Source organism: Gambusia affinis, linkage group LG20, assembly GCF_019740435.1.
Source record: "Gambusia affinis linkage group LG20, SWU_Gaff_1.0, whole genome shotgun sequence".
NCBI lineage: Eukaryota > Metazoa > Chordata > Actinopteri > Cyprinodontiformes > Poeciliidae > Gambusia > Gambusia affinis.
In genome coordinates, this window is record NC_057887.1 from 9032206 (window position 1) to 9049986 (window position 17781).

Genomic DNA, 17781 nt, shown 5'->3' on the forward strand with positions numbered 1-17781 from the left:
ATTTTCTCTTTAGAAACCTTCACTGGGGAGGGTCGGAGCAGCTTTGTCCACCGCTTTAGCTTCCTCTGTAGCTTTGGGGGTCTTCTCTTTGGGCACCAGGTCCTGTGGAACCGCCAGGGAACCTCCACAGATGGCCAGTTGGAACAGAGCTCTCGCCAGCCGATCGACTGACACCTGCGTCAAGAAGCCCTGGATGTGCTGGGTTGGTAAAAGAAACACACAGCTCTGTGTTAGGAACCACTTCTCTCTTGAGTACACACAGAAACATGGTCGCTCTATTTTTTTTGGACTGATCCCAAAACAAACTGCGATGGAGAATATTTGACTGAGACAACATTAGGTGATGCTGTTACAGCGGCTGATGCCTGCCCTGTGACCTACAGTCTGCATCTACATTCCTGTAGCTTGTAGCCATGGATACCAGGTCTACTAATGAGGTGAAGTCAGTGAAAAAGTTCAACGTTACTTCAATTGAAGGAGATGTGCAGGTACAAACTGCACCATAAATAGGGCACATCCCTAATTGTAATAGTAATCTCTCAGCATGAACCGGGAAGCTCCCGGCACGAGTTCAGTCCATTAAAGTCAAATGAGTGTGAAATCCAGCAGTTTTGCTTCTTCATTAAGGATTAGAAGATGATGGGTGGCTTTTTTTGATTTTGATGAGCTTCCCTGAAGGCTCCTGTTGAGAGACTTAGCAGAATTACCATCCTGTTGTTCTGAGCGTTGAGCTAAGGACTAATTGGGGGAAAAAGAGCCGAAATCTCCAACCTGCTATTATTAATAGAGAGCATTTGTCATAGTCTGGCACCCACCTTCCCCATCCTGGGGCTGAACACTCCCTGGGCGTTCGACAAGACCTCCAGCACGACGTCGCCTGCTGGCATGGAGGCGTACTTCCTCCTGAGGTCAGCATTACCTGTAGAGGAGAAGAAAGCGGCGCCTTGCAGCGGCTCTAGGACGCTCTTCTTGACTTTTCTCAGTCGCTCCATGGTCTCCTCCTCCAGCTCTCTCTGGATGATTTCCCTGGCCTGTTCCAGGTAGGCTTGCTCACATCGGCTCACCTTGATCAGGCTCTTCAGAGGAGACGCAAACCAGCGTTAATAGAAATAATCCACAGGTTAGGTGCAAGAAAACCAAAATCTTTCACAATGACCAAATTGAAAGTACATTATTTGATTATTGATTGAAAGAAAATAGGTTGTGTTTACATTCTGTTCTATTAACACTGAGAGCAGCTGAAACACTAGTCCTTCAGTTTTATGATGTTCAGAGTAAAGCGCGACGTTAAACTCATGTAATGATGATTTAATGCAGATGAAGAAGAGTGTTACTTTACTGAAGCATTATGTTTTTAAGCAGGATAATGATTTTAACCAGATATTGGGCTTTAACTCAGTATCAGAAAAATGTGTATTCTGAAATTCCTTTGATTGATAAAGAACCTAAACAACCCATCAAATAAGATTAAACAAAATAAAAACATACAACTTCATTCTCCACGTATTTGAAGAAAGAATTAATTGCTAAAAATACTAATTGGTGTCCCCGATTAACATTTCAAGTAATTTATGTCACTTTATACAGAAAATAGCTCAAGCTTAAGGCTGGCCTCTCATCTGCATATGACAGAAATATTTAATATTACTATTATCATTATTATTAACCTTTATTTTACCAGTAAAATCCCATTGACATTAAAAATGTCTAACACAAATATTTATTTTATTGTGCTTTCACCTTTTTACTAATTATTTTCCATCAAGAGAGCTAAAACTTTCTGAAATTTGTAACAATTTCCAAATGTTTTTCTCAGGAAACTGACTAATTCTGCCAAGATATTTATTCTTAATGGATAACGAGAGTTTCAATCACATAGGTGTATGATTAAAATACCACATCCCCTGGGCTGAAGACAAGAATTAACCAACCAGTGAGTAATCATGACTGCGGCATGTCGACTGTCTTACCGAAATCGGTAGACCAAAACTGGGAATCCTGATCCCCAACTCGTAGGGAGACTCACAGTTGTAATGATCAGACAGATGCTTCATAAACTCTGCCAGGTCCAACCTTTGGTTTGAATGCTTCCTCCTAAAAACCTTAATTTGCTGCAAAAAAGCAAAACAAACCAAAGCAAAACAACATTAGTTGTATGCATTTTCAAATTTCAAGCTGAGAAACCTTTAGTCATCGCTCTTTGGAATGTTGATTTGCGGGTCGACTTTGTCAGCTTTGACTCCGACGTTCTTGAGCGGCACCTTTAAGACGTCTACGGTCTCGATCTCAGGGATGTCGTCGTCTTTCGTGTTGCTGTCGATCTTGAACATGCGATGGACAAGGGGAAGCTTGCACAGCGGCCCCAGGTTGAGCTCTTCGTAGCGCTTCTTGTCCTTCAGACCGGCCAGCGACTGGCCGAGCTCATACAGCGTGCAGATGGACGTCACCGCCTCTGTAGCCTGACATACAGGACAAAGCTCTTCTCAGCACAGCACTCAAATATGAAAGAGTTGATGCCAAATGTGAGTGTACCCACCTCTATGAACATGTTAACTTCTCTGATGAGGTACTGAAGGTTTTTGAGAGCTGGAATAGTTCGAGGTTTCAGCATTCCTGGGTCCAAGGAAGGAAACATTTTGCAAACTCTGGACATCACCTAGAAGGAGTAGTTGAGAGTAGAAAAAATTTAAAAACAGCAAATGGTCCTGTATGAGCGTCGTTACGAGCAGCTTTTTTTAATTTAAATTTTTAAAGGGGCAATATTGTGTGTTTTCCAACCACATTGTATCATTTTATAGCACAATCGAGTAACTAAGTTACCTTCAGTTGTTATAAAAATGCTGTATGTACCAAACATAACTTAAAAGAAATCTGACTTCACAGTTTTACATCTTGAAATTGGGCCCCTGTGTCTTTAAGAAGCCCCTGCTGTTTACAAAACTCTGTCTTCAACAACATTATTCTAAAAGGCTTTTACAAATGTTTGTCAGCGCGTGGGACTCAAGCATTAGACCGTTTGTATGACGAGCTCAGCAGATGCAGCAGATGAGTTCCACCAGGTGTTTGCTAATTGCTGCTGCTAGTTTGAAGGGTTGTGGGAGAGGCGTGCTCTGTAATGCTGAGGCGTGGCTTAGGAGCTGCGCATGGAATGCGCTTTATAAACCCAAATGGTTGCCACAGAAGATTAAAGTATTTTTCAAACACGCATGAAAGAATCAGCAACATCAAGGATGTTTTTGACGAGGAAATAACATTACAGCAAATGTTAAAGCTAAAAAAGTTGATGCGACATAATACTGCCCCTTTAAGAAAACTAGAACGGACATGGTTTGTCAGCTTTTTCCTTTCTTCCATTTCACCTTTTCTTTAGTGACCAGCTCCCCCTCAGAGGCGATTTCTCGTACAACGCTCTCGGTCACGTTGTTGATCGTTTCCGGATCCATGGCCCTCTTCCGCTTCCTCGACTTCGCATCCTCGTCATCGTCCTCCATGGCCTCCATGGCCCGCATGTTGCCGCCGTGGATCTCCCTGTGCTGGGCATAAAGCCTTTCTCTGAAGACAGGCGCACTGGCCTCTTTCTGGTTGGCTTCTTTCGCCTTGCCTTTCTTCTCTTTGGTCACCGCCACGCTCGCCCCCAGCACCGGGAAATCACTAGCGGTCAGCAGGGCGGCTCCATCTGCAGGTGGCATCTCTGCTTCGGCGGCCTTCTTGTGGTTTTGTGTGGCTGCAAGGAAGAATGTTAAAACTTATTTTTATAAAGTTGGAGGCAAAGAAGGGATGGGTGGAAAATAAAAGTACCTCTTGCGGGGCCTACCTTTGGTTCCCTGCCATGCGTTTGTCTGGGGATTTGCTGCCGGTTCGGTTTGACTCGGCAGCTTCTTTGCTTCCACGCTGTCGTACAGGGACATGTACTGCTTGAGTGGAAACGGTTCCCTGAACATCTGAGTGTAGTAGGTTTGCAGCTGCTCCATTGTTGGAGCTGCCAGATGATGAGTCTTTATTACCTGGAACACATTGGCGGACTTGATCATCAGGTATCAAATACAGATGCAGCGCCCCCTGTTCTTATTGGCACGCTATTTTTTAAAAAAAGTCTTACATTAACTTCTTTCGTTGTAGGAACATAATCCATTACAGAAAGTTTTTTGAAAAGTCCCATGTTTAATTTGACGTGACAAAATACCTCCAATGTTAAGAAATATTTGTTTTCAAGCACTTATGGTAACGCAAAAACTGCCTTTGCATTAATATAGAACGTTTTTGCTGCTACATTTTCTGTCTTGCACTATTTCAATTTTGCTGTTATCTTTGACTTTTACACTGCGAATGTCTGACATTTTATTTCTTATCTTCATTTTAACCAATTTATTTATTTAATTAATCAGTTATTTTAGTTAATCAAGCTCTCACCTCTGTGCATTTTTCTTATTAATAGTCATTAGTGTGACAACAGATCTTTTTATTGTTGTGCATTTTACTCTTATTTCGTGTCAAGAATGTCACGGTGAGAATGAGAATCATAGTTTTGATTGCTTTCTTTCTTGTACATGTGAAGAACTGACAATGAAGTCGACTTTGGCTTCATTGGGCCATTTTCTACCAAACAACTGTAACACAAGCATTTAATTTCATTTATGCTTTACGCTTTAATTCATGTTTAAATAGTTTCAAAAACTAGTTCACAGCTTCCTGTTTCCCAAGGGTTTAAAAATGACATAACATAAAGGCCTGTTCCTCTAACTCTTTAAATTGGGAAATACATGAAAACATGCCATTCAACTATGGCAGGGCATGACTACAAAAACATAGCTAGTTACCAATATATATATTATGAGAATGTCACATTTCCAGTTTAAAATAACTTGCGCTCTGTGAATTAAGGCTAGATCTGTAATTCTGTGACTCAATCCTCTTAAAGGTTTGTGATCTTTGTTAGAAAGTGTGAGCTATTGTAAACTCAAGAAGATACGAGAGGATTTTAGGTAAAAATCTGGTGAAGTCAACTGGAAATTTAAAATATCTTTCCCCCAGTGTACTATAAGCCTGGAGGGCCACCAGACTTTACCTGTGCCCTCACCAGGCTAAGCATTGCTTATTTATTTAAGTTTTTTTTTTATCTTTGCATTTTTGAAGGTTTTATAGTTGGTGTTCAAATATTAATCTTTCAATAACACGTAATAATCGAGTGATATTTTCAAGTTTCCTGTCAACTTCAAACATTTTTTAACTCAAAACCACAGCAGGCTGCTGGATGAATGACTGCCAAGCGCCCCAACCACTGGACTTAGCAAACTATTCAAACTACATGGCCGAGTCAAGACAGAAATACTTCAATTCTTCATCAATATTTACTTGACGTGCAGTAGATGTACTCAAAAGACATATGTATATATCAATAATCAGTTGTTCCTATCAGTAAACTTTAATATCTGTCTCCACAGTGTTTGCTAAATTTGTAATGAAGAAGTAAGTATCCAACGAAGAGTTCAAGGTTCCCGTAATCTGTCTGTTACAGAACTGGTAGTTCTAAAACCTAATTGGCCTGAAATATTTCAAGGTGATTTTACGAAACCCTTTCAGTAAAATGGACAGTGAATGGAGTGCAAACACTATAATTAGCTGCATTAATATGATATTTTAATCAATGTATACATTCTATTGATCTATTGATCACCAGCCAAACAATTGCACTTGATTACTTTGCTTATTCTATTCTCAAACTCACTCAGTTTAGACTCGCATGTCGAGTCATTGATGATTATCTCGTGAATAAAAGTCAAGACATAAAAGCAAGTTTTGTTTGATGACAAAACTCACCTGCAACACTCTCTGGTACAGCTGGTCTTGGGTCAGCTGCGTAACTGGCTGGGATGCAGCAACAGGTGGGTTGCCGGGGATGTAAGGAGTTGATAACGATGAGGTAGAGGCCACAAAAGGTGAGCCAAAAAAGTTCATCGCTGACAGAGGGACAGACGCACTGGGCAAGCTGTAATCCACCTGGAGCGCAGCTACTTGAGTTGCTGGGTTACTGCTACCCTTCTCCTTGAGTGAATCTGGTGTCTGCGGTGTTGTAGGTCGACTGTCTTCTTTGATTCTTGTTGATGCTCCCGCTAAGGGTTGACTTTCCGAGAGGTGCATCTTATGAATCTTATGGAAAATCCTTTCCCCCTTCATAACTAGATCCTCTTTCAGAGATTCAATGAGATCTGACATTGTTTTGAAACCCATAGACGATATCATCAAGTCGTGATGGTGTACCTCCTTGTATACCTTTGCCAAGTTCTTCAGGCGAATCCCCTTATGATGTTCCTTTATCAAGTCAACAACGTTTTGCAGAACCTCTGCATTCATTGTCCTTTTTGCTTTTGCTTCAGCAGCATCTTGGTTTTGACGCCGATGTTCCTTGTGAAACACCACATTGCCCTCCACCACCAGGTCTTCTAGAGTGGAAACCATGCTCAAAATGGAGGTGAAGTTTAAGTCGCGTATAGATAGGTTAGTGCGGTATTTCTGGTTGTAGAGATTGGACAATCCATTCAGGTGTATCCCATTCTTGTGGCGGTACACCAAAGCAACAACGTTTTCCAAAACGTCCCCCATCTTGCTGCTAAGGGAAAAAGATACATTCATCAGTGAATTAATACTTAACAACAGTTTGCCGGTAATTTAAGAAATCATACTTGAAAATTATTGAACGAAGAGATAAAAAGAAGGTCTTTTGATGTCGTTGGAATTAACTTCTGGAATGGATTTACTAAAGTATAGTTCATTATGGGTTTTCAAAATATTGATTAGAAAGAAAGTATCTGATGGTTATAAGGATTACTTCATGTTTTTCTATCTGATTTGGTTTTGCTGTATTTTCTGTCCTTTTGTTTTTGCTTGTGTTTCTGTGATATGTTTTGGGATATTTTTTATGTATATTTATAAAGGGGTATTTTAGCTTAATTTGCCTTGAGCCTGTACCTTTTCAGTCAAGTTGTTAAAATTTTTGCAGTATTTTGAAGTATTTATATTTATATATATTGAGTAATATTATATTATTACTCAATATTAATACTGGCTAATATTAATGTTACTAATATCAAGCCATCAACAAAAAGACCCAACAAAACCTTGTGTACTTTAAGATAATAATAAAAAAAATCACATCTAATTTTAGCAATTCGACTGTAATGTGAAATTAGGGTTAACCTTTAAAATGTCCAAAAAAGAAAGAAAAAAAGTCAATTAGGCATAAATCATCCACGCTGCACAAAGTGTAATTCCAGATTGAGGAACTTATTTTGAATTTTCCCGTTTCCAAACTAATGCCATTTTTCAAGAAAGCGCGTAAAAACTTAACAAAACCATTATTGACCAATTAAAATCTTTTAAAAAACTTAAGATGTCAGGTACAACACAAGATTTTCATACATTCATAGTAAATAAAATAACATAACTGAGCACACCTATTAATTAAACAAGGTTAAATAGAAGTAGGAATTATTGTTTAAAATGACTGAATACTTGTGCAATTAAGTTAATCTCTGAACCATGAAAAGAAGGTTCATCGATGACAATATTACATAAAAAAATATAATAACGTTAAGGATAATGTCAAAAAAAGATTATTTAAACTACTGTACAATGCATCTACATTAAAACTAAATTACCTGAATACAATAATAGGATGTTAATAGATTGTCATCTCAGCAGGAAGGGTTATGTCTCGTTTTCTCAGAACCCAGTGATGTTGGCAAAGAGGTTTATTAAGCCAGTCTATCTAGATTTGCATATGGAAAACCTGATCTGAAGACAGGCAGGGAGAAACTTCTGAGATGGCAAAACAACAACAGTCACCAAGGAGCAACAAATAAGAAGAGGAGGACAGGTATACTTTAATTTTACCTATATGTTGCTCTGCATTCAAATCTGGTTTAACAGGTATGGGCACCTATTAAACCTATAAAAGCTTAAAGATTAAGCTTTTAGCAAAAGGATATGTCAGGGAAAGATAGAAGAGGAATTTAAAGCACGATCACAGACTGAATCACACCCAAACCGCTGTAAACAGGGTGTGCAAACAAAGAGAAATCCTTCATCTTAGATTTACTGTAATTATGCATCAGTTAGCACAATTATTAAAAAGAATTAACAGAAAAATTTGGTTTTACTACAGTCATTACCGTCAGAATATAACAAGACAAGAATCAATTGTGAACTTTGTGACAACAAAATGTCAGCGCCCAGCAGCTTCAATCTCTGTAGCTATTAAGAGAAAATACATCAACATTTAACAAAGAAACAGTAGCCATACTGCCGCAGCTTTAAACAACAACAATTAAAAACTGGTTTATGGTGTGATATAATTATATATTATTCTCACCTTTCCCTTTACCACAAACTACATGTGCAGTGCCTCTCTCCAACTTCTTCACCAAGCTCCAACAATGACCACCAAGCTTCCTCTTTGTGTTTATATACCCGCGCACATTCCCTCACTCCCTTTCTCAAGTGCGCTTTCTGTGTTTCACAGTCAGCCAGCTCAGGCAGAAAGGAAAGTGAAACTAGAAGCGTCGTTTCATTTCTCCGGAAAAGAGCCCCGCCTCACAACACAGGCCGGTGTTCTGTCAGATAGCCATACATTGTCAGATCGTCATACGCGTATGACAAACTGATGGCTATATCTGTCCGATCAGCATACGTTTCAGCATACGTTGTCAGATAGTCATACGCTTAGCTCAGACATGTATACGTTGTCATTACCATATGATTTTATTTAATGAGCAACATAGAATCATGACGTAGATAAGGATTTTTTTCAAAAGTGAAACACTGGTTTTGCCCCAGTTTCAATGTGGGTAAAATTGCGTTTTCATACACGACATGCTATCCAAGTTAGCAGACATGTTATCCAACCCAAAAATATTAAGGAAGTGGGGGACGTGAATTTAAACAGGGCGTGTTTTAGGACGTGTTTTGTAGTTTACTGCAGCTGCAGCAGCATTAAATTTAATTTATTTAGTTACTTTTTATTGTGTCTCTTCTCGCGTATGACAAGCTGACGACTCCTCTCAATATGGCGGACCTCCTGCAGAATGCGCATGCGCTCTTACCATATGTATGCTATTCTGACATGTATGGCTATCTGACAGAACACCCGGGACGCAACAGTGTGCGTTTCACCGTAATCTTACGCAGACCGTCCGGGTGAGAGACGAACTCGTTTGAATGTTTTATTTTCCATTCACCAAAACGCATTAGCAGGAATACATACTAGGAATAACAAGTTAGTCTCTGCTGGCATGTAGGAAAACAGAAGAAGTGACGAAGCAGCAGGGAAAACTGAACAGACACAAGAGGTGACGTCACGCCGAAGAAGGGCTTTAAGTTTCACATTCCCGGCTGGAACTAGCTGATTCACTGCAGCTGTTCAGTAATAAACCATGTGACCTTGTTACAGCTGCTTAACTAAGGAAGGGCAACAGGGTTCAGCACAAAAGCAGCGACAGTTCCCCAATGGCTGAAAGATAGAAAAGTTGTAAAATAAAAATTAAAAAGCCCAAATTCCAACGAGGAACAGAGAATGTCAACTTTAAAGATAGAAATATGCTTTGAAATTTGACAGTAGGGACAAAACATGCAGACTGTAAAGCAGTACAGAGACTCTTCAGGCATTTTTACAATCCAGAGCTTGTGATTTTAATTGTTTTATGCATGCACTGAAACTTAACTGGTACTAAAATAGAACAGCGAATGGGTTGTGAACATCTATATAAGGCTAACTGAGAAAGTTTATAAAATATTAAAACACTTTACTTGTAAAGAAGGCAAAAATAATAATGATTTTTCCACAATGCTTAAGGGAATCAAGTCTTTGGTTTATGGCAAGCTTTGAAAATAAATCTCATTAGTTAGCTATTACCTAATGAGTTAGCCAAAAGCAAACTCACTACCTAAAAGTTATGTCATTAGCTATTAGCTACTGTTTCATGTCAAACTGAAACCTAGATTCCAGGTTTCCCAACCCTGGTTCTCAAGCCAGACTGTGCTACATGTTTTAGAGGTTTCCTCTGCTTTAATGTTTCTGATTCAACTGATTGCAGTTCAACAAATGCCTGTTAATCAGTCATCAATTGAAATCAGTTGGACTGAAGCAAGGAAATACCTAAAACATGCAGGGCAGTGAGCCTTGTGGACCAGGGTTGGGAAACACAGGCTTGTAATGAAGGCTCTTAGAAACAGGACAGATTATTTGGACATGTAACCAATCAATACACAAAGAAGTGTGCCGAAAATGTTGAATATTATGAAAAATAAAAGATTAGTCATATCAGATACACATCATAACCCACAATAACTGAGCTGCTTTACTTCCAAAGAGTTGCTTAACTACATATCAGTTAGCAGGCTGTAAAAGCAGAACGAAAATGATTTTTGATTTACAGGAGAAGAAAAATATGTACATCGAAACTCTAAAGGCTAGAGAAAACAGAGTTGTTCTTGTCAAAACCAGCAGCAGAATTTGTTAGGATTTTGTCAGAACATACCTTGGATTTGTCAGCTTGTCCTTATTTCTCAGTGCATCATGTTTTATATGTCCTCGGCGCAGCGCTGGAGCTAAAAAGCAAGTAGAAAGATCAGGAATGACGAGAATAAGCCATGACGTAAAAACAGAAACAGAAAAGCCAGCTAGCTTGCTTTTAGCTTCCTACAAGCTAGCTTGCCTTTAGCTTTCTACAAGCTAGCTTGCTAACTTACCACTGGCTAGCTTGATTCCGAGCTTCCTATTAGCTAACTTGATTTCTAATTCACTAGCCAGCTAGAAACAGGATTAACAACAGACATACATATCTCCAATCAAGAACAATTACATAAAATGTAATACTGTCAATGGTATCATGTAGAGTTCAACTGTGGATTTTCTAAGCCCACTGTAATTTTATTTTCAGATTCATTTTTGAGATATATAAACTCATCCATCAATTTCTAAACTCCTTCACAGTATTGACTCCCAAGCAATTTGCTTGCACTGTACCATCGTAGTCTTATCAGATTTACTCTCAATGCATCATTGTAATCAACCTGAAGTCTTTTCAGACTTGGTCTTTCATGGTCAGTCCACAAGTTTGCAGAACATAGAGGCATGTAGCAATAGATGCTGAAAACCTGCACTTGATGCACAAAAAAACCCCACAAGGTCATCTGCGTAAAATATGATATTATACACAAAGCTTTTGACACAGCTGCACTGAGTATTGTAATGCTGGCACTATAGTTCAGCAAAATTGTCTGACCCTGAAATTCCATAAATAGTGCAGAGAGAAGCATCTTGCACTCGCTCATTTTTAGTTCCTTCCAGAAATCATTAAGATTAACACTTAGGAGCTTATGAACAATGGAATCAGCCCTCAGCAGCTTATAAATAATGGAGTAGATTATATATTTCTTTCTGATAATTTCACTGCATGGAAGCAACGTTTGAAAACGTAGCTAACTGAGCAAATACTGAAAGGGGTAATTTGCTACCTGCTGTTACTGCAGCAGCATCCATGAGTTGCTGCTGTTTGGTCTGCTTGCATGTCTTTGTTCTGAACGTTTATGGCAGACATAAGCCTGAAAACAGCCGGTCCATCTTGGGTAGCACGTCTCACATGCTAATATTAGCAACAGCTAACAAAGGTTCTCAAAAGTAATAAGTCACTATTTACGTCGGCTGCTTATTTAAACGTATTAATAAGCAGTCACCTCGCCGGTACTTTGAAAACGTAACACTGTTTCATTTATTAATCGACATTTTAGTAGCTTGAACGCTAGCATGCGAGCAAACTATGAAGCTAACATCATGCTGCGTTCACGTTGTATTACAAGCTAGTAAATACAACTTCTCTGCTGAAAAACTCAGAAAAGAAATTCTGACTGTGTTCATTGTAATTATATATATGTAACTACGTTCAAACTGCTTCTTTTCTCGTTTTTATAAGCATTAGATTTAAAACTACTTCAACAGTCTCGCGGGTTGTGACAGGTTGTAAATAAGAGTTCCCTTTTTCCCGCACGACGTGAACCTAGCATGATGTAGGGTTTTTTTCGCTATGAATTTTATTACATTAAAATCTAAAAGCGTAATTCGTACGAAAATAGTTCAGGACCAGAAGTGTTCAGTACAACAAGAAAGCCATATAACACAAAATGAGGCGAAGAAAAAGAAGAAAAACATAAATAAATAAAATAAAAAATATATTCAATAAAATAACCAGTAGCGAGGGGTCTTATTTTTATTACTATCAAGTCAAATATAAAACGAGACATACAGATATCAAATATGAGGGAATAATTTCATATTTTCTTAAAAACATTGAAGAAAATTCTTTCTCAAGGAAGATTGGAAGGTCTTTTCATATTACTTATTTATATATCAATTTACTATTGCAATTCTGGGTTGTAAAAAAGTTATCTGGATGAACTGTGACCCTTGAATTATTTTACAATTAAATGAAGATGTAGGTGAAATAGAAAAGAATATTATATTTTATTGTCCTACAGTGGGAAAATTCAGGTGTGCCAGCAGCAGATTAAAGATCAGTAAAAGCATGCATATTCACACAAAGGTAAAGCTGTAAAAAGAGACTAGAGGAAAATTTACATCAGACAATAATACTGTGCAGTTATTAAAAATAGTGCATTGTGTCCTTTTCAATCCCAGGACTGATCAGATTTCTGTAGATAAAAAAAAAACAGTGACAGAAACAGGAAGCTTATTCTATTGTTCTGCAACCTATAACAACATCAGGCTGACTTAAAGGCGATAGGTCTCTACACGGATCCTTGCAACCTATCGCAAAATCTGTGGATTGTTTAAAATCTCTCATGCAAATAAGTTGGCTGGTTTGAAATATTCTTTATTTGAACATAGGTAAAATTTATAATGCCTTATAAAAAAAAATAGGAAATTGATAAAAACCCATTTCTTCCTGGATCTGAATCCTAAAAACAAACTAAAATAGATTTTCTGTAAAACCAACCTGGTCAATACGTTTAACAGAAATTGAGTTTAGCAGCAGCAATTTCAACAAAATGGATGTAAATTGATTTTAAAATCACTAAGTGTCACACTTAAGAAATGAAGTATAACCGAACAAGAATTGAAGCCTGAAAACTCAAACATTTTTCCATTCTCCAGTTCATTTCATATTTATCCAAATCTGGAAAATGACAGGTAAATTCATACTTTCAGACTTCAAGATAATTTATGAAACCCTTTACATACTCACCATTTTCGTCTTTCACGTTATTTATGCAATATATCCACTGTCCCACTTCTTCACATGTCCAAGACGTCTCGGCCTTTCACTGCCAACTTTATCTCCAAAGCACTCAATCCTAATTTTCCCCACTGATTTTCAAATTCCAACTATGTCAACTTCCTCTCAATGAAAATATGAACATCTGCCAGTCTGTCTGTAAATGCCTTGGTCTCCGGTCTGAACATCATAAAAGGTCTAATCTTACACACCTTTAATTTCACATTGGAAGCATCCAAAAAAAATCTACTCAAACAGCATACAGGAGAATATGTAATTAAATTATTGAAAGTCTTGGCTGTTCTAGTTTTAAATGTACAAATGATGCACATTTTCTAAAGTGGTGTCCAATATTTGAGCACAGCATTGAGGCAAAACTTACTAAGTGAAGTAGGTTTTTGTCCATCTGAAAAATTTATTTATTGAAAATCCCCTGAGGGAATGATGATTTACAAAAATTTTAAACTTAGCATAATGGAAGCCACGTAAAAAAAAAAATATCCAAATTTAGACAGCTACAAAATGACACAAACTGAAGTTTGTCAGCATGAGCCACTTTGGTTAAGTTTTCCTGCATCAGACTGAATTTCTACATGTGTTTTCATGTGAGTTGTTAGCTTATACTTACGGTTAAAATGCATGTCACAGACATTACAGGTAAATCGTTTTTCTCCTGTGTGGACTCTCATGTGCTGTGAAAGAGACCCTCGCTCGCAAAAAGCTTTACCACAAACGTGACAAGCACATGATTTTTCTCCGGTGTGCATTCTTATGTGTATCTTAGCATGTGAGCTTTGACTGAACTGTTTTCCACAAATATCACATCCAAACGGCTTCTCGCCCGTATGCACCCTTGCGTGTATTTTAAGCTCTACTGGTCTGCGAAATGTTTTCCCACAAACATCACAAACAAAAGGTTTTTCAGCTGCATGGACCACCATGTGATTCACAAGACTCCCTTGAGAACTAAAACTTTTGCCACAGAAATCACAAATAAATGGTTTCTCTCCTGTGTGGATTCTTACGTGCGTCTTAAGATTTGCGCTGCGGAGAAATTTTTTACCACAAAAACCGCAGTCAAAAAGTTTCTCTCCAGTGTGGATTCTCATGTGTGTCTCACGATGCTCTTCTGCCCGAAACCTTTTACGACAAACATCACAACTAAAAGGTTTCTCTACAGAATGGGTGATCATATGAGTCTTTAGCAGTGACTTAAAATTAAAACTTTTCCCACAATCCCCACAGCTAAATGGTTTGTCTTTAGTGTGGTTTTGCGTGTGCATCCTAAGACGTGATTTAGCATTAAATGTTTTACCACACAGATCACAGCTGAAAGGTTTGTCTCTGTGGACTTTCATGTGTTTGTTAAGGTTCATCTGATAATAAAATCCTTTTCCACATTTGCTACAGGAAAGTGGCTTTTCTTCAGCATGAATTCTGAGATGTGCTTTGCGGTCGCTCATTCTGCGAAAACCTTTACCACAAATATCACAGAGGAAAGGTTTCTCATCTGCATGTATTTTCATATGTGTCCTCAGTTGCACATATTCGCTAAAGGTTTCACTGCAATTTTTACAGAGAAAACGCCTTTCTCCGGAGTGGACCCCCAGGTGCTTCTTAAGGGACCACTTGTGGCGATACTGTTTACCGCACTCGGAGCAGCTGAAGGATGTTGCAGCAGATTTACAGGCTACATTTTTTTTTCCACCTTGCTCAAGTATAATGGTCTGCTTCCAAGCACTGCTTTCCATTTCGGATCCAGAACAAGCAGATGTTTGCCAGTAATCGTTGCTGCTTACATCAGTTTCTGAAGATGGTGAATCATTTTCATTTGAATTTAGTTTTAAGTTATTATTTGGATCAGGGTGATTGTCTGGATCCAGTCCTCCACAGTGGTCTCCTTCTGTTTCTGTTTTTATCTGCTGAGCAGAGCTGTTCGTTGAAGGTTCTGCCTTCACATCTTCTTCAATTTTGACTTGATTAAGCAGTGAAGACTCAAGTTTGTTTTCACCATCTTCAGTTTTCACAGTTTCAGCAGTGGCGTTGATCCTGACTTCCTTTTCTTCATCTTTCAGTTCCATAGTCTCTTGAACCTCCTCTTGTCCAACCAGACCTGAAAGACATGTATGTTCAGGGATAACATTCAAATATCAAACCTTCCTTCAGTTTCTAAACAAAGAAAATGTTAATAACTTGTTGCTAAATTAGTACAGATTTAAAAAACTAAATGTGACTGTAAAAGGCTAAAATTACAAAATACTTTACCCAACAGACTGCATGTAATTGCTTGTGGATCAATGTGAAACCTATATAAATTTGGTCAAGTTTAATTTGGGGTGTAAGGTACCGTCTCTGATCCATTTTCATCTTTAGGCTGTGTCAAGCAGGACTGCGTTTCATGTGAGCTGAAATGCAGTCCTGGTCCAAATTAAAGGAACAATTTTACTGCACACAATATTACAATAAGCTGTTGTAGTGCTGCTGTGTGTGAGACAGTTCAATAAAATTTTCCTGAGCACAGGCAACTGAAGGATCAAATCTTTTACAGACGATTCAAGACAAGCCTCAGATTTAGGTTCTGAGAACATCCTCTTTGACCGGGGTGAGTTCAGTCCATCTTAAAAAGTTAACATCTTGCTTTAGTCAGATAAAACAGATGGAAAGGACAATCAGTTGATAAAACAATCATACTTTTTTTACTCCAATGTGGATGCTGCAGCCTTAGGAACCCTCCTTGGATCGTCTTTTTGATGTTTTTTCTTTCCAGACATCCATGTGCTGTTTCTTTTACCCCTCTCCCAGCCTGTTTGCAGCTCAGAGACGAACAGCTTTAAGTTTCAGGAAGTATTTCCTGATTTCTCAGCGGCACCATATGAAACTACGACCACACAAACACCAGGCAGTGCATTAGTAATTCACAAAAAAACAAAAAAAAAAACTACAAAAAAAATCTACAAAAAGTTTGCATATATGACGATTAGGGCCGGGACTTTATAGCTGGGTTGTGTGACTTCTATAAAAAAAAATATTTTTTTACATATTTGTTAAACTCATCATTTTATCATGACAGTATAAGATAGATAATCTGTGAACGAAATCAAGCTCCTCTGCCTTTTCCCTATTGAGCAACTATCATCTAAACAAATGTTAGTACATTTGTTTAGATGATAGGTTATGATTGTCAGAAGCTGTCAATCAGAACCAGGAGGAGACTCTCAGCACTGTCAATCCTCCTTGTGTATGTGCTGCTCATGCCCTCCCCCTTTCTCTCTGCTACACTACAGTTGGTTCATCACAACAGAGCCTGTCATGAATGCTCAGGCTAGTTAGCATGGCCACCGACGGCAAATCATCATTCAAATATTTTCTAAAACTCAATGAATAAATTCATGTGGAATTTTGCGCACATTCATGCAGAAACTACTGCTCTGGCTCGATCTCTTTGATTTTATTTTTTATATTTCCTATCAGCGAGAATTTACACTTTCTTTCTGTGACAGTGTTTGATCTTTTGGTGCTAAACGGGTTCATCTACCTACAATGACAGAAACCGTGAGTTACTTCACTGTACGCATACTTATTTTGCTGATCACATTTCCAAAGATGCACACACATAAACGTGGATGCAGCTTGTTGTTGTTATTAAAGGTGTTTGGTATAACATCTCTCAGGTCTGTGACGCTGGAAATCGAAGACAAATTCAGTTTTTGCAGTAGCAATGTAGACTAAAGATCCTGCTAATAATTATACCGACACAAAGAGAAGCATGTTTGCGTCAGAGACTCTGCGTGTCCACTTAAAGCTCCTGGCGATTTCATCAGCGGGTTAAATTATCTGTCAGACAAAACAATTTGTGCTTCATCAATGAATACAGCAGGGAAAGAAGGCCACGTTGTATTTACCTTTTCTCTCTCTATATATATATATACCTCTTCGCAGCTCCGTCTGGGTTTATTCATCTAACCTCTTCCTCCATTTGACACAGTTATGGCTCATTAAAGACTTCAAGTAGCAGCAGCGGCAGAGAAGAGACAACAAAATCTCCGCGTTTCACCCTGGAGCGTGCAGCTGGAAAAAGCTCTACCGGAAACCCGTGACAACTACTGCTGGAAATACATTTTCACCTCTAGACAGTGTACTTCTGATTTTTTTTTTTTTTTTTATATATATATATTATTTATTTATTTTTTCATTTATCTGATTGTTCCAAACCTCAAACCCCCTGTTGTTAAAATAATCGCAAAATGCATAAAATAAATAAATAAATAAACGTACGCACAAGAGAACAACGTTAGTGTCATCTGTAGGATTTTGCTGCTGTCAGACGATGTTGATGTTTATCTGAGTCTTGCCAATATCAAAACAATTCCAGGTCTAAGCTGTTTTAATAAACTGCCTACCGACACATCTAATGTTAAGCAACAACGACAGGTTGTACAAGGGTAACAGTAACACATTTAAAAAAATAATAAAATAAAACGAGTAACCGCAAAAC

The 17781-nt window shown here is 38.3% G+C and overlaps 2 protein-coding genes across 11 annotated transcripts in view; both read right to left on the reverse strand.

The window, feature by feature from the left end:
* The window catches only part of wu:fj29h11 (protein NO VEIN), a 53320-nt gene extending 41491 nt beyond the window's left edge, over positions 1–11829 (reverse strand). Inside the window, exons 1-10 of one of the 4 annotated variants that reach the window (XM_044102517.1) lie at positions 11512–11829; positions 10533–10602; positions 5818–6607; positions 3815–4004; positions 3360–3724; positions 2537–2656; positions 2262–2459; positions 1971–2111; positions 816–1076; positions 18–198 (exon numbers count right to left, since the gene is read on the reverse strand). In XM_044102517.1, coding sequence (XP_043958452.1) covers positions 18–198; positions 816–1076; positions 1971–2111; positions 2262–2459; positions 2537–2656; positions 3360–3724; positions 3815–4004; positions 5818–6607; positions 10533–10602; positions 11512–11536 — 2341 coding nt within the window. In that variant the 5' untranslated portion in view covers positions 11537–11829. Of the gene's footprint in view, positions 1–17; positions 199–815; positions 1077–1970; positions 2112–2261; positions 2460–2536; positions 2657–3359; positions 3725–3814; positions 4005–5817; positions 6608–8368; positions 8739–10532; positions 10603–11511 lie in introns of those variants that run through there. The other 3 variants (XM_044102518.1, XM_044102520.1, XM_044102519.1) reach the window with 3 other exon arrangements.
* Positions 11830–12251: 422 nt separating this feature from the next.
* LOC122823375 (gastrula zinc finger protein XlCGF57.1-like) lies at positions 12252–17384 on the reverse strand. Of its 7 annotated transcripts, XM_044102918.1 has the most exons (4): positions 17216–17384; positions 17041–17120; positions 15978–16164; positions 12342–15399 (listed from the first exon to the last, which is right to left on the reverse strand). In XM_044102918.1, exon 4 carries the CDS (start codon positions 15365–15367, stop codon positions 13829–13831), a length of 1539 nt encoding a protein of 512 aa, XP_043958853.1. In that variant the 5' UTR covers positions 15368–15399; positions 15978–16164; positions 17041–17120; positions 17216–17384; the 3' UTR covers positions 12342–13828. The 7 variants fall into 7 exon arrangements, with proteins under 7 accessions (XP_043958857.1, XP_043958853.1, XP_043958854.1 ...); XM_044102919.1 differs by lacking the exon at positions 17041–17120; XM_044102920.1 differs by lacking the exon at positions 17041–17120 and having other exon boundaries at positions 15987–16164; positions 17189–17384.
* Between the last annotated feature and the right edge of the window lie 397 nt (positions 17385–17781).